The sequence below is a fragment of the Neopsephotus bourkii genome, unplaced genomic scaffold, assembly GCF_033783945.1.
Source record: "Neopsephotus bourkii isolate Nb327-2 ecotype Australia unplaced genomic scaffold, CSIRO-AGI_Nbou_v1 NB_1376, whole genome shotgun sequence".
Lineage (NCBI taxonomy): Eukaryota > Metazoa > Chordata > Aves > Psittaciformes > Psittacidae > Neopsephotus > Neopsephotus bourkii.
The window spans coordinates 1,894,171-1,918,013 of NW_026901855.1; the positions used below are offsets into that span (position 1 = coordinate 1,894,171).

The 23,843-nt window shown below is 50.6% G+C and overlaps 1 protein-coding gene across 1 annotated transcript; it reads left to right on the forward strand.

Moving 5' to 3' along the window:
- VSX2 (visual system homeobox 2) lies at positions 1–23,004 on the forward strand. Its single transcript, XM_061367370.1, has 5 exons — positions 1–495; positions 1,739–1,823; positions 4,709–4,832; positions 20,107–20,287; positions 21,323–23,004. The coding sequence occupies exons 1-5, from the start codon at positions 66–68 to the stop codon at positions 21,652–21,654; spliced, it is 1,152 nt and encodes a 383-aa protein (XP_061223354.1). The 5' UTR covers positions 1–65; the 3' UTR covers positions 21,655–23,004.
- The last annotated feature ends 839 nt before the right edge of the window (positions 23,005–23,843 follow it).

Here is a 23,843-nt window from a genome sequence, read left to right on the forward strand (position 1 = left end):
AAGGGGCCTGAGCCGGGGGCTCCCAGGCATTCCCGGAGCGGGCACCAGGGACCGCCGGCCGCAGCATGACGGGCAAAGCGGGCGCGGCGCTGGCCCCAAGCCTGCCCGGTAAACCCAAGCTCGACGGCGCGCCCGCCGCCCCGCCGCCTCCTCCGCCGCCCCCCGCGGCAGGGTCCAAGCCTAGCTCCGGGCCCACCCCTCCCCGCTGCACCGGCTTCGGCATCCAGGAGATCCTGGGCTTGAACAAGGAGCCGCCGTCGCATCCTCGGGCCTCCCTGGACTCGCTGCCCGCCGGGCACCTGCTGGCGGCCCGGTCCGTGCTCAGCCCCGCCGGGGTGGGCGGTGTGAGCATGGGGCTGCTGGGGGCCGGCGGCATTCCCGGCTTCTACACCCAGCCGACTTTCCTGGAGGTGCTCTCCGACCCCCAGAGCGTCCACCTGCAGCCCCTGGCCCGGGCCCCCGGGCAGCTGGACAGCAGCCAGACGGCCAGCTCAGGTAGGCACGTTCCCGGTCCCCGGGGACCCGCCGCGCCCCGTCAGCACCGCCAGCCGCTCCCGGCAGCCTCCGGCGCCCGGTGTCCTCCCCGGGAGGACCCATGCCCGGCTGCGGGAGGACGATTTCGTTTCGGTCTCAAAGAGGAGAAGTGCGGGCGGCTGGAAACCGTATTCCCTCGCTGTCCGGGGCTGCAGCTGCTGCATGATGGCGTGGCCGTGGGTGCCCGGCCCGCGGATGCGCGGAGCTCGGCGGAGCGCTTCTCCCGCGGCCCCAACTCGTTGCCGGGAAATAAGGGGCCGCTCGGCACCCCTTTCCTAGACGGCAGCAGCCGCCTGCAACCCTGCCCGCAAGCCCCACTCCCAGGCCGCTTTGGGTCCCACCCGGCGCGGCAGGCAGCAGCGCCTGGCTCCGGGCCCGGCCTCGGCCCCGGGGGACATCCTCAGCTGCCTCCCGGGAGCGGCCGGAGCCTTCCGACGCGGTGCCCAGCCCGGGCGGTGCCCGCCGCCGCCAGCAGCACGGCCTGCCGAGCAGCCCGGCGCCGAGGTAGGGCCAGTGGCGGGGCGCCGCGGGCAGGAACGGGGCCAGAGCCCGGGGCCAGCCTGGGACACCGCGGGGCACAGCGGCGGGCATCGAAATGAAGGTCCTGGTTCTGTCACCCGGAGGCTCCTTCGGGGCTTCCTGCCCCTAACACACCCCGCCCGCGCACCCCCGGAGAGTGGGGAATGGGGACAGACAGCAGCTTGTCCCGGGAGGTTTTTTCCTTCTTTTTTTTCCCGTAGCTCCATAAACCTTAATTTCTCTCTCCCCGCTCCCGTGTTTCTGCGGGGCAATCCGGGATCCCCGGGCTGGGGCAGGCGGTCGCGGTGCCCGGCCACGGGGAGGGAGCTCCAGCTTTCCCCTTTTCCTACGGTTTTCTTGAGCTTCCCGGGTCTGCATTTTAGCAGCGAGACAACAGCAGCCCCAGCAAACGACTCCGGGGAAGAGAGGGGAGTGCGAGAGCCCTGTCCCGGCCCGGAGCCTTCCCTGGCGAGGGCGGATGACCCCGAAGTGGGACCAACATGGGGAGCAGCGCTGGGGCCGGGGCTGGGGCCGCGCCGGGTTGGAAAGAGCGGCCGGCGGCCGGCCCCGTCCGCGGCATCATCGCAACGAAACCTTCGGCCAGAGCCGCCGGAGGGAGCGGAGCCGCCGGGCCCGGCCGTACCCGGGGGCCCCAAGCCCACGGCCGCTGCCTGTCTCTCCGCAGATTCCGAGGATGTCTCCTCCAGCGACCGCAAAATGTCCAAATCCTCCATAAACCAGAGCAAGAAACGAAAGAAGCGGCGGCACAGGTAAGCGAGCGGCCTCTACACTGCCGGGTCCCGCCATCCTCTCCAAGACACCGGGTAGCGGTGAGCCCCGCCGCCTTCCCGCCCCGCTCCGGCCCCGAGTGAAATAGCCCTCCCGCACCTGCCGCCGGAGCGCCCCGGCTTCTTCCCTCGGCCTTTTCCTTTCTTAGTTTCTCCCGGTCCAGAACAGACCGGCTCTGGGCAGCGCCTTTAGGGAGCGGGGCATCGGCTACAGGTGTCTCTTTGTCTAATTTTTCTGGCTGCCGATCCAGGTATCCCGAGCCGCAAACCTGAGCAGCCCGGGAGCCTCTGGGCGGGATGCGGATCACCGGTGTCTGGGGCGGTGGGGGGGGGAATCGTCAAACCTGTCCCCTGCTCCCCATATAACAATCTTAATATTGCCTGTCAGAGAGACAGAATTTCTATCAACGATTTAATTATTTTATTACTTATAAATAAATGTTTTACCAAAAGATTAAGTGGTTGTGAATCAGATGCAGCCTGCAGAGAAGCCAAAGAAGGCTAGAGAATTGGTTAAGGAAACGAAGATCCTCTTTGGATTTCGTTTCCCTCGGGACAGGGCAGAATCCTAGACTTTGCCTGACTTCCCCCACAGCTAGAACGGAGTTACAGTGTCTTATATACATAAACGAAAAATGCCGTGCTGGATTCTGGCACTGCTGCGGCTGGAGAGTCAGGACAAAGGAAGGCCAGACACCAGCCACCGAGGGTATTTAGGAATAATTAAATCAATCCTTCCAGGGTGCAGGAAGGGTGGATTAAAAGATGCCCCAGTGAAAGCTCAGCAGGATGCAGGGTGGAAGGAAACCTAGTGTCCCGGGAGACATCCTCCTTGTGATCTACAGAACGCTTGGTCTGCAGGGCTCATCCCAAATCCGGGGTCGCTCCGCAGGCAGATGCTCCCAGTTTGGGTGCTCTGCGGTAAATAGGGCTTCGTGTTCTTCGTGGGCAGGACAGGGCTGGGTGAAAACACATCAGAGGCTGGTGGAGGGGTCGCGGTCTGGAAGGCAGAGAGGAAAGGAAATCCAGATCTGTTTTCTTCTCAGTTCTAGACAGAAACAGACCTGCAACATCTAGCTGTAATTGTATATTCTGTGCTAAATGGTTAAGACCTCTAGTTGTACCAAGAAAGGGCTGGGACGTGACAGGCCAATAGTCTGAAAATAGCTGCAGGATAGAAACAGCAAAAGGGACAGCGGACTGTGGATCGCAAAAGAGACAGGGACTGAGGTGCTGAAAGGGGGAAACTTCAGCTTCACCCTGCTGCCGGTGAGCCTTGCCGGGCTTCAGTGCTCTTCTCTGAGGAGGGCGAAGGGGAATGCTTGAAATCCAAACGGGATCGAAATTGGGATGATTTTTCCTCTGGTCCCAGATAAAGAAAATACACTCGTTAATGTGCCTCTGCTGTCCCTAGAGTTCACAGATCTGTCGGAGCCAGAGGAAAACTGTTTGAAAAGAGAACGGATTTAGGAGTGAATTCAAAGAAGTGTCTGCTGCAGGCAGGTCCCTTGCATTTGCATGCTGCTTTTGTTAGTAATGTAATCGACCTGGTGGAATTGTTTGGATTCTGAATGGCGGGGGTTATTTCTGTTTATGCCCTCTGGAACTGCAGGGCTTTTCTGAAATTCGGATGCATTTTAGAAACAGGATTTTTCCCCGCTCTTTCCTTCCCCCTTCTGGGAGCTATATATTCTTCAGTCGGATAATCTATTTATATACGTTCTTTGAACAAAGGCTGCAATTCGTTGTTGTTCGGTTTGGTTTGGTTGTTTTTCTGTTTGATTGTTTGGGTTTTTTGGTTTTGTTTGGTTTCTCCGACCTCTGCCCTCAGGAGTGTTGCTGGCTCTTTTATCAAAAATTGCGTTTTGTGAACGGGGGCGGGGGCTGTGTAGGATGGGATTTTTAGCTCTCGGTGGAGTGGAAGCGGTTCGAGACCTCTCATCCATCCCCTGGAGAAGGGTTTTCATCTGTCTCGGCTTTCCAGCTGCTGGGTTTTCAATTTGGTTGTCCTGAGCTGAAAACTGGTTGTGCAGGCGCGGGTTGGGCTGCTGCCCGCCCGGGGCGGTCCAGAAGGATTTTCAGAGGATAATGGGGTAACGCAAACTGGCAGGGAGCAGCTAGTGGGATATCTGTGTGGAAGCAACCAGGGTCAAGGCAGAGGAAAGGAGCTGGCTCTGGCTCTCACAGGGACGGACTGGTGAAAAGCAGTGGGGAGAAGAGTGGTTAAGACCTTTGGAGGATTCAGCAGAGGACCAGGGCTCCAGGGGGGGATAATCTTCTCGTGGAGATTGAAGAGGCTAAGGACCAGCAGCTGGAAAGGGCTCAGTGTCTCTCCAGATGGGATGCTGAGATGCTGCTTTATCTCAATGTGACTACCAAAGGGTTAAGAAACCTCTGGATGCAAGATGGGGGGGGGGGGGGGGGGGCGGGGATGTGGTGGTGGTGTTAAGCCAGGCCAGGGGTGGCTGTACCGTTGTAGGGGGGTGAGGGACAGGGACATCCCCAGGATCCTCACAAGAGGCAGCAGAGTTAGGGGTGTAAAACCAGCTGTCACCGGTGCTGGCTGCAGGTGCTGCTGCTGGAGAGGGACTGTCTCCAGAGGCAAATCCCTAAAAGGGAAGGTGATTTGTAACTGTTTAAAGTGCTGTCTTCTGACATTTTCTCTTTCTGCTTTCACCTTGGCACCTGACCTTTTGCGCACAGAAACGGGGGCAGTGGGGGTGCGTGTGTGTGTGGGGGGGTGTGTGTGGGAAGCTATGCATTAAGTTACCCAGGTTTCTGTAGCTTCTATGTCCATTTCTCTGACTCTTCATCATCTTTGCTGCTGCTTCTTATGTTTTTTGATCAAAGAGTTTTACTCCCCTTAGGACAATCTTCACATCCTACCAATTGGAGGAGCTGGAAAAGGCCTTCAATGAGGCCCACTATCCTGATGTATATGCTAGAGAGATGCTGGCCATGAAAACAGAATTGCCAGAAGACAGAATACAGGTAATCATATTTCTTGGACCCCCTTATCCTGCTCCTCTCAGCCATATTCATCCCTCCCTGAAGATAAGGTAGTGACACAAGAAAGCTGATACTGCTCTGAATAGGCCCCACCAGGCTGTCCACTCCCCTGCTCTTGATGGGTAGGCAGCCAGATCAGCTGTTCTTGGCAGTTTTATGTTCGATGTTTGTATGTCAACATGTGCTGTGCATGGCATGTTGTATCAGTGACCGTGTGTATGGAACGGAGAGAATCCTAAATCATTGAAGGGGAGCTGGTGTGCAAGGAAAGACCGCAGCATTTCGAGGTCTTGGTGGCATAGGCAAGAAGAGAGCCCTCTGCAGATCAGGTCTGGGTGCGCAGTGTGGGAGGGAAAGAGCTCATTTCTCCTTTGGGCAGAGACAGCACAGAGATGCTGTAGGCAGGTCTTACCGCCCTGGGTAGGACGGCAGTGTGGCAGTGACATGGTGAGGTGTTTGCACCATCTCGGCACTTTTGCTGCACTTGCCTCCTCAAGTGAAGCTTCCCTGAAAGTTTCTGGGGATAAGTTTTTGTTAATGACTTTTAATGCTTGAAGTTTAACTGCATGCCAGTCCTGTCATGCCCCTGTGAGGAGGTAGATGGAAGTGGTAGTATCTCACTGGTGAATCCTCTGGTGGTAAGGAACAGCCTCAGGCACTGGACAATCATTACAGCCCCAAAAGCTGAAGACTTAGAGCTGTTGTGGAAGGCACGATTGCTTGGACAGATGTTCACAAGGGTGGACTCCAACAGCTTCTGCTGACTTCCTCCTCCCCTTGCCCTGCTCCCTCCAGTTTGCTGCACAAAACTCAGGGCTGTAAAGGCCAAGCCTTGTGCCCTTTTATTCTGTGCAGATGATGTTTCTTGGCTGGCTGGGGCTTAAACTGGCCTGGAGCCCTGTGCAGTGGCAGGGGCTGCCTCCATGGCTGGTACATAGCAGTTTCTATGAGAAGAATTGGTCTGAGTGCCAGGTGGTGTTGAGAGGGTCCAGGTTTCCCTGGTTCCTCCTTCTACTCAGTCCCTCATGCATGCCCAGCACCCACCAGTCTGTTCCTTCAGTCTGTGCTCTTTCTTTGCTAAAGAGGTGGCCCAGGAGGCTGCTTCTTCCTGAGTTTGGAAACTCTGAGGGCATTCAGAAAGATGATGCTGATGCTGGAAGCTGCTGAGGCATGACCCTGTGTGGGGACAGGGAGATCATCCTGAACAAAAGTGCAGCCCTTTTCCCTCTCAGTCCAGAGCCCCCCTCACCATCTGCATTCTTGTGCTTAATGGAGTGACATTTTTATAAGACCAAGTTGTGCTTCTCCCGTTGCACTGGCAAGACTCCTGTTGACCTAACAGCTTGTAGATAACCTGCCTGCTGACAGGTTTTCCAGTGGTCCTCACAAATAACGGCCCATCATCTGAAGTCCTACCTGATGCATTAGGATCTTGCACTGAGCAACGTGACCTGTTGTTTTGCCTCTAGAGAGAGTAAGCTGGCTGAATGGTCACTTCTCCACTTGTGACCCTGTAGGACATTAAGTCAAGAGGAGAGAGACCTGTCAGGAGTTTAGTGTTTCTTGCACCCACCATCTGATGCTGGACTGAAAAGAAGATCCTTTGATTTCCTATGAAGGACCTTTCCGAGGAAGAGGTTAATCTAGTGGTAGAGTATATGTTGAACTGCAGAGGCACCATTTTCCTGGCCACAGCTGAGGGTGTTCACTATGGGTGAGGTGGAGGGAGATGTTATGACAAAAAAGCAGAGCTGGACGTTACGTGTACGGTTTCAGCATCTGGAGCATCCTTCTAGTGCTGAGACACAGTGTTTTATCTGATCTGGAAGTGAAACAGTGGCTAATATATCTTAGCTATCACTGACTTTCTGCCAACTTGTCATTCTGCAACTGGCTAATGAACGTCTGCCTACTCTTCTTGTACTGCAGAGTTTTTAAACAGGAGTGCTCCTTACTGTGACCTCTCTGCCTTAGAGATCAGGTTAGACTTGGACAGCAGAAGCACTCTGTGGTGTGGCTGTTTTGAACATTAAGTGTTGCTAATGACATCTGTATTCCAGAACAAAGTGCTTGTGAGTAATACTTTTGCTTATCATGAAAGGCTAAATAATGGGAAACAGCAACAATCATTTGTTGTGTGAGAGCATGAGCACCCTGCGGGAGTGAATGAACATCAGGGCCATGTAGGAGTTCCAAGCACCACTGATCTTTTCAATGGGTCACCATCCAATTGTCCCTTACCACATATTCTGTGAAGATTCCTTGTTCATACCTTTTTTTCTTCGGCGTGTCACAAGCTATGACAAGATGATTCCCAACCTTGGATATGCTTCTTGATATTTCACCTCTTGTTACTTTTCAACTTTAGCCCCTTTTGTATGCGCCTAATTCTTTCCCCCTTGTTATGGTGTTCGTACTCTTTAAATAAATCTAAGCTATTTCTTCTCCTGGCTGTCACTTCTGGTTTTCATCATCACTTAAGCAAGCTGTGAAGATCTTTCCTTAAATTATTCTTCATAAATCACACACCAGTCTCTTAATTGTGTGGTTGTTCTGTGAAGACCATCCTGCCTGTCAGCCTTCCTGGAGATAAGGGACCACATGCCCACAGCTGCACACTGGGTTCAGCAGGACCTCTGAGTCCTTGCAGAAACAGCCTCAGATTAGCACCAGTTTACTTGCCTCCATATTTATTCTATTTCTCTAATTCAGTCTCTTCAAGCTTTTTTTAGACAGTTTCCTTTTTTTTTTATCCTGAGGATTTTCCCTTCAGTGTTCTGGTTTTATGCCATTTTATTAACCTTGGCTAACAAGCATAATAACATCCCTAACATGTCTGACACTGGCAAGGGATGGATGTTAGAGTCTGAGAGCAGGAAAGACATCTAGTGATACTTACTGAATACTTGGACAACCTCCTGGGATTTGGAACATGTAAACATCTTTGTATCTTGCAGAAAGAATTTCTGCAGCAAAACTACAGAAAGTAGTTACGAGTGAAGTAACTCTTGCTTAGAATCTATTACCATCACTTAATGCTCCTCATGTAATCTTTGTGCCCCTTCTTGCATGAGTTTCTAACTGCTCAAGAGAGCTCTGTATTTTTGCATTTTAGAATCATAGAATCAATTAGGTTGGAAAAGACCTTTAAGATCATCGAGTTCAACCATTACCCCAAGACTGCCAAGACCACCACTAAACCATATAAACCATTATCATTTTCATTGTAGCTTGCAGTTTCTCCCATCTTTCAACATTTTTTCCCTCTTGTAGGTCATTAATGAAAGTGTTTTCTAAGATTGTTGTGATCATCTCTTGTTGTGGGCTTTCACTGCGTTTCACGTGGGTTCCCACTGGATCCACATCTAAAAGTGATATCTATCCCTTATTTTCATTCATGGGCTTATTTCTCAGGAGGTAGTAGTCAAAAAGAAAGTAATTCACCTATGAAATTCAGTATGAAAGTGAAATTCAAAGAGTGCGTTTGAGAGAATGATATATAGAAACTGTTTGCATGTAAAACCTTTATCAGAACACTACGAATAGCTATCAGAGGCCAAGAAAGTTATTGGTTTGAGAGAACATTGAATTTGGGGAAAAATATTCAAATCCTCTGTTTAAAGACAAGATGAACACGTTTGGTTTTCTTTCAAGGCAGGTCTCTTTCATGTTACATGCATCTTCCTCCTGTGTTGGTAGGAGGAAGGAATATAAGCATCCTCCTGTTGGGAAAAGAATTTAGTTTTCCTAGTGAGACCCTTGGTGTAAGTCAGATCAGATGCCACTGTGGCTATTTTGAAAGATACTTGAAAAAAACTCCATTAATCAGTATATTTGAAAGAATATTCAGAAGGGTTGAAGTGCTGCTATTAGAATAAACCTAGACCATTCTGTAAAATCCGGGAGAGGTAAGTAGATTCCTTTGGGGAAATATATCCTTAATAGACAACTTAAAGTATTCCAAATGGCCTCAAGCTGATAAATATTCTGACACCTGACTTAGATCAGTGTGTTTCTCATAACAGATAACTCTGAAATGCAATGTGTAGATTTTGCATAAGTTATCTCTATTGAATTTATTAATATATGACCATTCTGAACTTTAAATGGCAGTATCTACAATAGCAAAGTTCAGTAACAGTTTGATTTGGGATTATTGAAATGACCGTGTGTGTTTATCATTACAGTTCATCTCCTACCAACCAAACAAATCAGTTCAGTATTTCAAAGAGATAAGATCCTGACTGCCGTTGTAGGGACACTAGAGTCACCTTCTAAGGGAACTAATCAGTCAAAAAAGAGAATAAAAGTGCTAAAAAATCATCCGTTCTTACTATTAAATGATTGCATGGTAATTACGTGGATGAACAATTTTAGGACAAATAAAACCGCTCACGTAAGCAAAAGGAACCCTGAGGAGACACTGGTGTTATGCGTGAGGAGTGGGGATTGTCTGTATCCAGCAAGCTTTGTCAGGCAGCCAAGAGGTCAATTTTGGCTAAAGCCAAAACAATTAGAACTCTAATTGAAAGTGTATTGTTTTAGATGCTTTCAGTACCACTCTGTAGCCCTTTAGGAGTTGAATGGGGATGGAGGAATCGGGATGGGTGGTCATTTGGAAAGAAGCATTTGTACCAACAATATTTTTCCAGAACAAGAGGCTTACTTTGGTTTTGCAAAAATGGTCTGTATTTAGAAGTGAACATAATTTGGAAAGGCCTGAAGAACCTGCATCGAACTGATGAGGGGCTCAGAATAGAACTCATAGAGTCCCCTCAAGAAACATGATAGAAAGTGTGAAGGAAAATGTTTGGTTTATGCAGCTTTAGCAGCCCTGGCTTCTCCCCCATCCATCAGCTTTTGCTGCTTGCTGCAGAGTGTTGAACTGTAGTCCTAATCCCATGGTGCAAGTGTGGAACGGGGATGATTGCTCCATGCAATTGCTGACCTTTCCTTAATCTGTGCCTGGAATGGCTGCCAAGGGATTTCTTAGTGCTGCAGGAAGTAGTGGTGATGTTGGTTTTTATATGTTTGTGCTTGTCACTATTGCTCTCAGTAAGAGAGGAACTGTATATTCTTGCTAAAACTTCGGATGACTCTCTCACTTAGAAGAGAGAAAGGCCAGCATGAGGCACAGTGCCAGTGGGATCCCACCTGTATCTCCGTACAGCTTGTTAAGGACATCATGTAGCTTGAGGGAAATCACCAGAGTGATTAGTATGATTGGAGGTAGATTACCAAGGTGACGGGGAAGCTGAAAGTGTTGCTGCTGTATGAGCCAACCATCTGAATTTCTTAATGTGTCTTTTAAGAACCCTGCAAGTAGTTAATTGTGAGCAGCTAGTGCTAGCTACCTTTGCCAGTAGTTCTGTGCACTGGGGCAAGCCACAGGGCTGTGGTACCAGATAAGTGTCATTAACTTCCCCTACGCTTTTAGGAATGTAGGAAGTGTACAAGGGAGAGTAATAAAACTAATCAAACTTACTGGCTTAGTGAGAATATTATTATGAGTGCTTCTCATGGCGTATGGTGCATCTCTGCCTCCGTGTCTCTAACTGGTATGTGAGGAGTTCATCCACTTTGCTGCCTCTTCAATAACGTGCTTGTTCAGTTGATCTAAATTCATATTAATTTCCATTTTTCAATTAAGAGTTGTTTAATTTGGCCCTTTCTCTAATGGAATGTTTTCATTACCCTTTATCTATGGCCCATTTTTAGTCCATGTGCTAGAACTTTATTTACAAGTTAATTACTAGAGCTGCAAACAGAGGGACTGGGTGATGGGCAAGAGTAAGGGCATAGGCAAGGCTTCCCGAAGGGATTACTGTCTGACAGCCTTGCAACCCACGCCTTTGGACAGAGGAAGAAAGCATGGCAGAAAACAGGAAGGAAAATGGAGGGCTGGGAATATCTCTTCAGCTTACTGTGAAGTGGGGACTCTCCTGCTTGTTGCTGGACTGACTGTGTGGGTTACTTTCTCAGCTCATGGGATTTACCCTGCTACAGCTGGGGCTGTAAATTCAGATTAGAAGATGTTTTTCAGTGCAGAGATGAAGGTACAGAGTTATGAATATTTTGTATGCCAAGGTACAGCTTTATTCCTCTATGTTCAGTCCCTGAGCTACTTCAGCCACTGACCAATTTTCTAAACGGGACAGAAAACCAAATAAACCCAAACTTGCTGTCCTTGCCTTCTGCTCCGTTCCTAGCAAGGTATTTATGGCTGTCACAGCATACAAGACAGTGTGATTTTCATGTGCTCCTCCACAGCATCAGGAGAGAAATGGGGCTTTCCAGTGACAGCTCCTTCCTTGTTCTCTCCATGGTTTGGAGACACCATCACTGAGAGTCAGACACCTTTGAATGCTGGGACTCTTAAGCAACCTGCAAGAGGAAAGACAGGCAGGCAACAAAACGTGTGATAGCGCACTGCTGTGGAATGCCTTGGCAAAGACTTTTCCCATCATGGCTCATCATGGAACAAGGAACGGCTCTACAGGCTTAATGACAGGCTCTGACAACTTTTTTCTGGCATTTATCCCCCTATTTCCTTAGCAACAGGAGGTTAAGGGTAACACTTCTCTGAGCTCAGGCACTGAGGTTCCTTGATCACTTATGCTCTTCTGGAAATGCTATCCTAAACCCTTGTGTTGGGAACACTTGCATTCACTCCTTCAACTTCATTTTTATTTCTTCTGATACTGCTGCACTTTTTCACAACTGATTTTTAGGAAATAGTTAGGCAGCCCGTCAGGTTCAATGGTTAATTCCCCTCCGGCCTTAGGGTGCCTGGCAGAAGGACTAACTGATGGCTGTGTGCTCAGGTTTTCCTTTAATGACCCTTATATAATAAAGTTTTCCTCTGTTTCTGACTTTGAATAGAGATTTTTTTTTTACCAGTTCAATAACACAGGCACTTTAGAGACACAGTTAATTTACACTTCCAGTTATTTCTTAATGGATCTATTTTTCTCTATAGTATTTATCTTTTACCTTGATAGACCTCAGCAAGTTCTTCTGATTATTTGACAGTTCAAACCTCCTCTGCCTTTTCATTGCCCTTCTTTGTGGACGTTCTGCTAGCCACACTTTGCATGGGTCTGTCCAGCATCGAGGAGCCTAGTCCTCAACAGACTAGATGATGAACTAGATGAACAGACACAGGTTATCCTGATCTCTGTATGTGTGAGGCTGACGTGTCCTTGTGTAAAACAGCAAAGAGGAACTGAGTTGGAGAACAAACTTGCTGCAGTATCTTACAGCAGTGGTGGCTTCCAGGGGCCACTTCATCAGAGGCTGTGAGAAACCAATTACGTGTTCTTCTGTCTACTCTGAGTGGCACTGCCCCGGGAGCTGCAAGAGATGTCCAGTTTAGGACCTGCCTTGTGTGAGAAGCACAGTTTGCTCCCTGCCTTCTTTCAGTGGGTTTCTGTTAGGCTTCCAACTGCCTGAGCTAAGGCAGAGCTGAAACTTTGGCTGGCAGTTACTAGAGCTTTTGTGTGGTGGTCAAGGACAGTCTGCTCTTTAGCTCTGCTCTTTAGCTCTTTCACAGACTCAAGTTTTTCTTCACTGGATGAAAGAGGTTGGGTAATTAGATACCTTTTATTGCATGAGGCAAGGAATTGCAAATACTGTTATTACCGTCTCTTCCTAAGGGAAAATCGTAAGGGACTGCAACTGTCTCCTTTTGGTGCCCAGTTCCAGGCTGATGCATGGAAAATTAGTACAACATGTCACAATGTTTTACAATAAGTAACAAGTTTCTGTAGATATCTTTCATCTAATGCTTCAATGAACCAAGAGCTCTCATGCACTTGTGAGCCTCTGCTGTAGCCCTCAGGAGGGACTTTGCAAGCTGTCCCCATGCACACAGGGATGCGCTTGAGCCTTACCTTGGGGAATGGTGGGCACCAGGTGGTGCTGCAAACTTCATCTCCTGCTGGTGCACAGCCTCTGTCTCCTACATTACTTTCTGGAGAAGGCCAGAGCACAGCTTTGCCCTTTGCTCTTTGTGTACTGATAAAGTACAATAGTCAGCTGCTTCTGGCATGCAAGGGGCAGCTCCAGAGCCTGGACAGCACTCCACATCCTCTGAGGAAGGCTGGCATCCCAAGCTCTGATTTTGGTGCTCATTGAAAGGCATCGTGAAGGGGATATGACACTTCCCCTTTGACTGTCCTGAGTCACCTTGCTCTAACATGAAGGTGATAATATGGTGTGTCCTTGCATGTTCAGAGTGCATATGGATGTTTATGAAGACTTAGCTATTATTTCCTCTGTGCCAGAGGGCCTGCAGAGCAATGTTAGAGAGAGAAAATGAGGCAAAATGAAAGTATGCAGTCAGGATAGCATCTTGATTAATGGAGCCAGGCACCGTGAGTACCCAAAGGATGAATGTGCGGTATCACCCTTTGTGACAATGACAAATGTTGCCCTGGGTTTGTGTGGACTAGGATGATGGGCACGCTTTTGCCAGCTTTCCTGTGACTATCATGCACTCATGACCCTTACGTTTTTTCTGGTTTTCAATCAGCATGTTAGGAAAAGAGGAATCTGTGTGTGTATCTGCCATGTCCCTGCATCTGGCAGCCTATATGGAGCTGTAGCTCCCGCTAAGCTGGTGGTCAGCTGGCACTATGGTCTGGCCATGATGAAGTCAATGTCTCAGGGGTGAATTTGCTGAGCAGATGTGTGGCACAGATCAAGTGTGTGCTGAACCACTATTACCTACCATGCACATTGTGTACACATTTGTTTTTCTGTTGCAGAGCTGGTGGCATGGTAACAGCATGCAAATTTTTGCTTGTTGCTGTAGTAAGCCCATATTCAATACATGCCCTGTGCTAGTTAAGCTTAGAGGAGACCCAAGCTTGGATGAACCATCATGTCTTTGCTTGAGAAGGGTGAGTACTGTCTCACAGCCCATCTCAGTACGTCTGGTTGGACTTGTTAGCTGAACGGGCCCAACATGACTCCAGCTATTTTGCCAGGAAGGGCTTTTGCTAGGCTGTGTATGGGAATTGGTCTTTCTAATGTGACCTCAGAAAGCTCTTTCCCAGTGTTTAGTAAGAGGAGGGATGATGAGTCCTGTGATCAGCCATGCAGCCCATGTGCAACTTTTACTGCTCCCATTTAACTTCATACCCACTTTACACCAGCCATAGAAAGTGATGTCGCTATAAACAGTACCAGTAATTTTGACATTACATTTGAAAAGACAGCCATAAACCATTCCCAGGCTTACACAAGTGGTGCAGTCTCCACCAGCAGACTGGGGCAGACTGCGTGAGCACTACAGGGCAGGGATTTGGGGAAGTGCCAGGACCTGGTCAGGCCTTACACTCTGTGGCAATTCATTACAAAGCCTTATGACCCATGAGTGCAGATGGGAACACGTTCCAAGGAAGATACGAGGCTGGTTATTGCAGTGCTCACATGCTCAGACTGAACCCAGCCAGGGCCACCATCCCTGTCCATATGAGGGTGTGGATATCGCTGTTTTTTTTCAGAGGAGGTTTTAATTTTGTCTCTCATTGTAGAGTTTTGGATTGGAAAGGAAAAAGGTAGAAAGTGAGATGTGTAGTTGTCAGGAGGAACTGAGTGCTGAGATGGCAGCCGGGCCACAGGTGTGGAGGTAAGCTGGTACGGTCTGCAGCTGGACCCATCAAAGGGCTTCAACTTTGACTGAAGCAACAGGTATGGTATGGTGCTGGGCACGATTTTAGGAGCAGTTTTCTGTGAAGTGACAGGATCAGTCTGGAGCAGCATGGTGGGGAAAGGGACATAAGCAATTGCAGGGTGCTGGTGTAGATGTCTGGACATTTCCCACAGCAGTAAATGCCACAGAAAGAAGAGATCTGATGGATAAGCATGAGAAATTCAGCTTCTGCACACTTCAGCCTGAAATGGCTGGATCCCCGGGAGGAAAGCATGGTGCTGGATGGACATGAGTGTGTTGGGTCATTAAGCCATCAGCACCGTCACATCAGGTAGGACCATGATAGCAGATTACAACCCAAGGCAATATCACAGAGGTCCAGAAAGCTCCCTGGGCTGGCAGGACAGGGTTTCTCTGCTGTGTCCTCACTTGAAGGACTCAGTACCAGAAACGGCTTCTCCGCAGGGATCATATGGAGCAGCAGTTCAGCTCTCTGAAGCTGAATGTTTGGGCCAGGGAATTGTGAGAGAGTGCAGAAGATAAGTCTGTTAGTCCATGGGTCGGGGAGGAGGTCTCAGCGGTGTTGCTGGGGGGGCTTTTGCCGCTTGCCTGAGTTTCTGGTTTGCCAACAGCCGTGTGCAGTTGCTCCCTGCAGCCTGGCAAAGGCATGCGAGTGCTGGTGTGAGTGTGTGGCTGGGTGCCTGTGCATGCATGGACGTGCATTTGCTTATGGCCATCTAGTGGGCATTTCAGCATGCACTGCTTTGGGCTGGGACCATCTTGTGCTTCATAAAGCTTGTCTCTTGAAAGACCTCTGCTGAAATGCTGTGTTAAAGGCAGTATGTGAGATTTGATGAAGCAAAAATTCCCCATTGTCTAGCCTGGAATTTTCCTTATAGGAGGGATGGAATGCTTGGGCAGTGGAAATAAACAAACAAACAAACAACACAACAAAACCCACAACACTTTCTTATTAGAAAGACAAAAAAGGCCACTACCAGTTCTCCTACCTGTGCACCCAGGATTGGACAGTAGCAGCCAAGAAAATTAGTGTAACAGTGAAAATTTTAGGTTGAAACAATACACAGGAACACCCTAAATGCCTTAAAACAACCGTTTGCTAATTCAGATTCCTGGCTCATGGACAACCTCAGGGAGATTTCTGTCTTTAGCAGACAATGTTTCAGGACCTGATTAGGTAAACAAACTAACTAACATGATGAATGGGGGTAATAAGGATACATTGAGTCTCATGTTCCTTTGCGAAATGAGAGATTCCTCCTACTACAGTTCACTCTTCTGCATCATCAATAGTCTGAAGGAGTATCAGTTATCATTAGTGATTCAGAGGAGGAAACTGGCAGGAATAACTTTGCCAGTCTTGACTCTGAAGCACTGCAACCCTGCAGTCAAGCACAGAGTGCCTCAGCTTTCACTGCTTTGGGCAGTGGGCAGTGAAGGTGAGAATTAGATGATGATTAATGTTAAAAATACCCCCATTTGTAAGGCTTTGCAATACTGCTGATTTTGGTAAGAGGGCCTCAAAAGAAGGATCCAGGAGATGACACTGAGGGTGCTGGCATCTTGGTTCATAGACTGGCTGCTCTTGGAGGGAACAGTGACAGTGTGATGTGCCCAGTGGGGTTAGAGTGTGTGATGCTTGGCTCTGGCCAAATGATAGGGTGGCACTTGTGGATCATCAGGAGCAGCCCAGGAGAGAGGTTTGGGCAGCTAAAAAGCAAACATCCATGCATGAGAGCTGAGCTTAGATGCTAATGTGTTTGGTGGGTAGCAAGACAAACCTGTCCTCTTTACTCTGTTGTCCATTTTTTGAGGATAGGTTCCTGGGACAAGCTTCACAGAGGGTGCTTGTGTGACAATAAATAGCTGTAAATCACCTTAAGGTGTAGCACATTGGTCCAAAAGACATTTCTGTGCACCAGACAGTGATAGCTTTGCACAAACGTCTGAGGTGCTTCAGTCTAAAATTAACCAGGGGTTTTCACCACTGCTTGTGAAGTGTGGAAGCACAAACACAATCTTTTCACCATGCCCTGGGCTGTGCAACGGAGAACCAGATGAAAGCAAGTGAGAAGGAAGGTGCATCATAAACAGCCACAACAATAAGGTATAAATATAAAGTATAAAATAAAGCTGAGCCGATCCATGTGATGGGAAAGGGCAAGAGGAAAATTGGTCAGACCTGAGCATTGCCTGAAGCAGACTGAATTTTACCTAGCTGGAGGAAGCTGAAGAATAGATATCCCCAAGCAAAGATAACAAGCAGCCAAAGAAGATGCAAAATACCAAAATCACAAGTACATGTAAGGGTGAAACCTTCTCCAGGAAAAGTGAGGTGCCAACAATAAATAACTGCATATCTGAAAGTGCCTGAGGTGCCAACAATAAATAACTGCATATCTGAAAGTGCCTGATGTACCAACACAGCTGAAAATACCCCAGAATTACTAAAACTGTTGTGTAACTCAGCTCAGAATCAAGGCATGGGAAAATTTTGGTAACACATCAAGAAATGCAAAGAAAGCAGTGATATCTTCTCCCAGAAAAAAAATCCTGCTGATGGAGCCATCTGAATGAGGACAAATTCCTGAGAACATGCCACAGGGAATCATGCTGCTGATTTGAAATGGCATGGGGCTACCAGGGCTGTGATGGAGCTCTTCTCTCCATGCTCCTCAGGATGGGCTTGTGGCAGAGGTGCTGGGCTGGAGTCTGATCCCAGCAACATTCAGTATTGAGTGCCACTGGTTTCACTTGACTCTATGCCTGAGGCAATGATACATCTCCTGGTATTAAAGCAAGATGGTCAGGCCTCCCAGTTTCTGTTCTTCTAGAAATTCTGGGATTTTAAATGTTCTTTTCCTTTGTAAAAACCAAAATGAAATTCCTACTGAATGGTAAAAAAAAAAGGGGGGGGGAGTTTAGGAAATCTCAGAACGATCTTACTGAAGTGTTGATGTAATTCTGATTTTCCTATTTGGCTTTAAAGCATAAATTTTGTGTGTCTTAGGCAGGCAAGATTAAAATACAGCACTCCAAAGAAAGCCATAGATAATTTTGATTACACTTCCACTGCCCAGATGCATTTTCTCCTGTGCTATTGAATCAGCAGTTTTTGATAGAGAATTTTCCACTGGCTCTAGTCAAAAGTGGTCTGCCAGCTGGCAAAGGTGCTGCTGCTGGCTCCAGCATTTGTACAGCCCTGCCAAGGGAAAGGGGACGCTCCAGGGCAGCAGGTTTAGTGGCAGTGGGCAGTGCTGGGGCAGGCTGAGACCTGGCCAGGGAGGAGGACAGGAGAGTGTGAGGTGTGGGGGTAGAGGCTTGGGGCATCAGGGCAGGAGGGAGGGGAACAGGAGAGGTACTAAAGCATCAGTGAAGATGCACCTGAATAAAGGAGGTTTGAGGAGAGGTTAAGAGTTGCCCACTTGGAAAAACCTGTAACTGGCTGAGGTCCCAAGTGTGGCAACTGGTGACAGAAGCAGCTGTGCAGAGCTGAGCCCTGCAAGCCACTCTGGGTACAGGGAAAGGTGTCACTGCAGCCCCAAACCAAGGCAGTTTTGCAGGTGCTGGCTCTTGAGTTGTGCAGCAATTTCTCCCTGAAACCAAAGGAGGTAAGGGAGGAGCTCTGTGGTGAGAGACCTCATCGCACTGGTTTATCCAGGGTGGAACAGGCAGGATCCCTCCCCTGGTCCTGGGGGTTGAGCTGCCCCCTTGCAGTATGGAAGTGTCGGGAGTGCGCCAGTCCCTACAAGCTCTGCCCGCCAGAGCCTGGGAGTGGGAGGAGCTCATGGTCTGGAATGGGAGGATGATGAGTGCCAGCATCCTGCTCACTGCCGATCAAGCAAACCCATGTGTCAGACGGGCATGGAGGAGCGGGCGGAGAGAGGAAGCTCTGCACTCGTGGGAGTCCTTGCTCAGGCCCCTGTGGATTGGAGCCATCCGTGGTTCCATCTCGGCAGTATGAAAGTGTAAATCAGAGGAGGTGACGTGTGATGAAGCAGCCTGGCTGTAAAATCCCCTCTGGCACACAGAGTGCTTTCTGCTGCGAGAAGCTGGGATCACAGCCACTGGGACCACCACCCCATCCACCCCAAACAGCTCCCTGTGGGGCCAGGCCATCCACCTGCCCTGCAGCTCTGTCCCATGAGGCTTCCTTGCTGGCAAGCTCCCCTCTGCGAGCTCACCTTGCCAGCTGGACACCACTATGCTGCCTCAGCCCCATGGTCCCCACAGCAGAACTGGGGGTCTGCCACAGTGCTCCCCACCGCAGCCCGAGCTCCCCCACGGCTATGGGCGGCGGGGACAAGAGAGGGTTAAGCTGTCAGCTCTGTAATGTTAAACAGGTGTCAAAGGCACCTCCATATATCTGCAGATTGAAATCAAATTCTTTGCAGTATAAAAAGATGAATTACCCAGGCGATTCCCGCCTCGTCCCACTCATCAGCACAGCGCCAGACGGCAAGCAATTTTTTTTTTTAATGTGCTAACGACCTAATCAAGCAATCAAGTTGGAGAAGATTGCGGAGTGACCCCGAGCATCCATCTGCCAGAGAGCCCCCGCCATCCATTCCCGCTCTGCCCTGTGCGTTCCGGGAAAGGCAGGGCAGGAAAAAACAGAAAAGGCAAACCCCCCCCCAATTCCTAAACAAATTAACACCCAATTTTCTGAGAGTCTAATTAGTTAAATGAGGAGGGGTTTGGGGTGTCCGTGGGGAAGAAGGGGCTGCCTCTCCGAGAGGGGCCTGGTAACTCCGTGGCATTAATTAGCGCAGGTCAATGGCGTGGTTCCCTGGGGACCAGCTGCTTTAATTTCCCGTGATATTTCAGTGCCTGAGGCCCATCGATTCAAACTGAAATTAACTTATTTTTCAATCAGGCCCGGGCTGCCCCTGGGGCTGACTCTTCCTTTGCCTCCTTCTGAATAGACCTCGAGCAATTTTTCATCTAAAGCTGATGCCTCTGCTCGGCAGGAATGGAGGGGAGCTGGGGAGGGAGGAGGGTGAGGGAGACAAGAGGAATGGAAATCAGAGAGAGAGAGAGTGCTAATAGATTTCTGTGAGCATCCCCCCCCCCGCCGCCATCGCCACCCGCCTCTGCTCACTGCCCCCCAGGTCACAGCTCAGAGATTATTCTGCCAATTTTCTGAGAAGATGAGGGGCTTTTCAAACTGGGAATTCAGGGCGAAGCACACAGATCAGCTTCCCCCTTCTCCCGCCCCTCCTGAGCGCTCACCCGCAACCCAGCCCTCCCTGCAGGCACCATTGCCCACAGCCCTGCGCCGTAGCTCAGACACACAGTAAATAATGGAAGAAAATCCCAGGCACGAGAGCCAAAAGCTGCTAGAAGATGCCAAATTACATCCTGCAGAGAGGGATGGGATCTGCTCTCAAGTCTCCTGTGAGGGAGGGAGGGAGGGAGAGATACCCAATGGCTGCTGCGTGGGGGGAAGAGGTCACAGTGCTTTTGGGATGAGCATCCATGCGTCTGCCTGCACAAGCACACGTGTTCCCATGCAGGGAGAGGACTGACACACCTTCTGCCCCCACAAACCTATGTTCTTCTTGTTGCCTGCCCCAGGTTTGGTTCCAGAACCGCCGGGCCAAATGGCGGAAGAGGGAGAAGTGCTGGGGCAGAAGCAGTGTGATGGCTGAGTATGGGCTCTATGGTGCCATGGTGCGTCACTCCATCCCACTGCCCGAGTCCATCCTCAAGTCTGCCAAGGACGGCATCATGGAGTCCTGTGCCCCTTGGCTCCTGGGTAAGGAAGCAGTCACCTTTGTGGGGGATTGTGAGTGGGTTCAAAGCGGGGGGGGGGGGTGGGGGGTGTGTGCAAGGAAGAAATTGGAACCATGTCAAAAACATGAGTGGAGGGTGGTGGGGTGAGGTCCCCCTAACCCTGCTGCCCTGTAACCCCCCCAGCTGCCCTTGTCACTCATTCCAAACCCCTTCTGGTCTTGAATCCTGACCTGCACGATGTTGCTGCCCATGCTCAGGCTGGTGGTAGCCTTTGACTCCCATGGTGTGAGCATCCCTTGTGCCCAGCCCTGGCAGGGCAAGGTGTCCAGGGCAAGCCATCCCGGTCTGACTTCCCCTGTCCCATGAGGCTGTGTTGGGTGTCAGGACCCCCCCACACACACACACTCTCCCTGACTCAGGTCTCAGGGGGAACACACTGCTGCCTCCTCCTGCTCTCTGCACCTGGGGAAGCTGCATTTCTGCCTGGTTTCACTTGTTTTCCTGTGCAGACACCGAGGTAGCAGCTTCTCCCTCCTGCTCTTTGCTTGCCTCCTTCTGACCTTTCAGGCTTGTTCTGCCACAAAACTAGTGTCTGACATCTTGAATACAGGCTGTCCTGTCCTTCTGTCTGTGGGAAACTGAGAGAGGCAGAGGGGTGGGCTGGGTGAGGAGCAGGCTGACATGGGACCATGGGCGATTGCCCTCCCCAGCCTCAGTGAAGCTCAGGCAGCCATGCTGCTGTCTGAGACCCGCATTCCCATGTAGGGACAAGTTAGCTTTAGGTTTACAGGCAGAAATGAAGGGGAGAGTAATTATAAGCCTTTGGGGGCAGCTCTGAGGCCATGGATGTTACTGGCAACCCCAGCAGGCAGCTGCCTTGCCTGGGCTGCCCTCGCACGGGGGCCAGAGCGAGTGGCTCGCTGTGACTGCTGCGTGAAGCGAGGGTTTCTGCTTTTCCTTAATTCTGGCCTCTCTTTATCTTTGCTGTTTTCAGTTCAAGATGGCTTTCCCATGCCCAGGCGCTTTTCTAAACCCGAATACCAACAATTCTTTTTAGGGATGCACAAAAAGTCTCTGGAGGCAGCGGCTGAGGCGGGGAGGAAGACGGAGGTGGAGCGCCAGGCCCTGCCCAAGCTTGACAAGGGTGACAAGGAGGAGAGGGGCCCGGATCCCAAAACCACCATTTCGCAGGAGGAACTGAGAGAAAACAGCATTGCCGCCCTCAGGGCCAAAGCTCAGGAGCACAGCACCAAAGTCCTGGGGACCATCGCCGGGGACACCCCGCCCCCGGGCAGGAAGCCGGAGGCCGGGGAGGAGGCAGCAGCGGCAGAGGATGAGAGACAGACGGAGAAGCTGAACTCGTCGCAGAAGGAGGAGAAGCTGATCTAGGAGGGGGCAGAGGCGGTGGAAGCCAGCGCTGAGAGACACTGTGTCCTCAGGGGGCCGCATTCCCCCTCAGACTGACAGCTCCCCCGGCTGCCCCTGCCGGGCCGCGGGGCCCCAGTCCCTGCATTTGGGGCTGCCCCTGCCTGCTCCCCCTGCCCCTCGCTCCTCTGCCCCACTGGGCCTTCCTCACCCCCTCACCCTTCCTGTGGGGCACTGGGAAGTGTCCCGTCTTTGTCACCACCTGAGTGGACACCGAGGCTCTGGTCCCTCTGGCCTCACAACCAGCTCTGGGGGTCCCTCCTTCTGTTGCAGCCCCAGACCCCATCTGTCACCTTGGAGCTAGCCCGTGCCCTGCCACCATGCCCCTCCTTGGTGCATGCCTTTCCCCAGTCTGCCTGGGCCCCTTCCCCCGGCACCCCATCCTGCCATGCCTCAGGCAGACTGCCACCTTCCACCGACCATCACCTCTGCCTCTGGCCCAGGCCACAACAGGACAAGCCCATGGCAGTATTTCCATTAAATGGCGACTCTCCATCCAGGGTGATTGGCACCTTCCACCTGTCTCTCCCTGCCTGGTCTGCTGCGAAGCAGTTGTAGCTTTAGAGAGGTTCAGCTTTGCCACCATTTGGTATGGAGAAGGCAGGCTTAGCCCACGGGCACGACACCCTGGTCCCACCTAGCACCTCAAGGTGACTCCAGCCCATGTTTCTGGCTTTGGCAGGGCTAGCCACCACAGCCAGGTCTGACTCTGCCCCAAACGCCAAAGCCCTGCACCACTGCAGAGGGGCTGAATGGTGAATTTGTTTACTGAATACATTATTCCAGGTGGGACAACAAGATCTGCCCAATGTATCCACTGAATTAAATCTGTCCAGCTCACCCTCTGAGTATTAAAGGGAACGACAGCCATGCACATCCACCCCAATACACCCTGTAACGTGTACATACATCTCCCAGCCAGTCCCAGACAAGCACACGCAGACTCACGTAGCCAAACCCGCTCCATGGTACCGTCACCTTCCCATCCCGGTAAGGCACTATTGTCCCCCCAAAAGCTGTAGGACAGTGACTTCCAGGCAACCCTTTCTGTCCTGCTTTCAGCTGTGAGCAGCCTTTCCCCAGAGCTACTGTTTTTCTTCTGTCAAAGGTTAAGCCCCTCCATCCAGCCCCTGTTTGTCTTTGTCCCCCCGGTCGTTTGACGTGTTAGATGGTAGCCCATGGTGTGTAAATAATGTATATACAGCGAGAAAAGAATTCAGTATTGAGGTGTTTGAGATATGGAGCTGTAACAACTTATCATCCAGCATCTGTGATTTATGTGCCATTTTCTGTAAAGATATGAACAAGAATAAACCTGAACGGGAATACTGTGTATGAGTTCAGTCACCAGTGTTCAAGGAGGGTGAATTCAGCCAAAGCTGAGACATGGCTGGACATCACGACATAGCCAGAGACAAGTGGGAGCTCCAAAGCGCCACACAGAGGTCTGCACCTTCCTCCCACCCAGGCATAGCATCTGATAGAAACGAGGTGTGTGGCATAGGATGAGTGTCTGTGCGCTGTATGGTGTTCATCCTGTTCACCAAACCTATCAGGCCAACAGACCATGAGTGGTGTTGCACTATGAACAGCAAAGAGGAGATCTGCTGATCCTCCCATTCCTGCTGTTGATCCCACTGGGGGCCTGGCTGAGAACAACTCTGCTTGCAGGGAGAGCCTTCTTTTGATCTTGTGTTGTACCCTTAGGACCATAACAGTGGTCAGTGAATGTAGGGAAACCTCCAAGCTCTGCCTTAAAAAGCTCTACCTATATAGGGCCTAAAGGAAAGGAAGGCAGAAAAATGGCTGCTTGGAGGCAGGGAGGCAGCTTAGCTCTGCTACAGTGGGTGGTGGGAGGTCTCACCATGAAGAGATGGACTGCAGTGATTCATGCCAAACCACCTTTCAATGGCCTCACTGAGACCTCCCAGACTACCCTGTGGTACAGCTGGTCACTGGTCAGAAGTGTCTGGGAGCTGAGTCCAACCCAGCTTGCTGTGGGGACAGCTCTGGTAGCCACCCAGCAGGGAGGTGGGAAGGGATAGGATGGGATATCCCCTTCTGCAGCAGGCAGCCACAAGGGGAAACCCTTCCCTGACTCACTGGACACAGCACAGGGTATAGGGATGAGTAAAATGATGAGGGAGGTGACT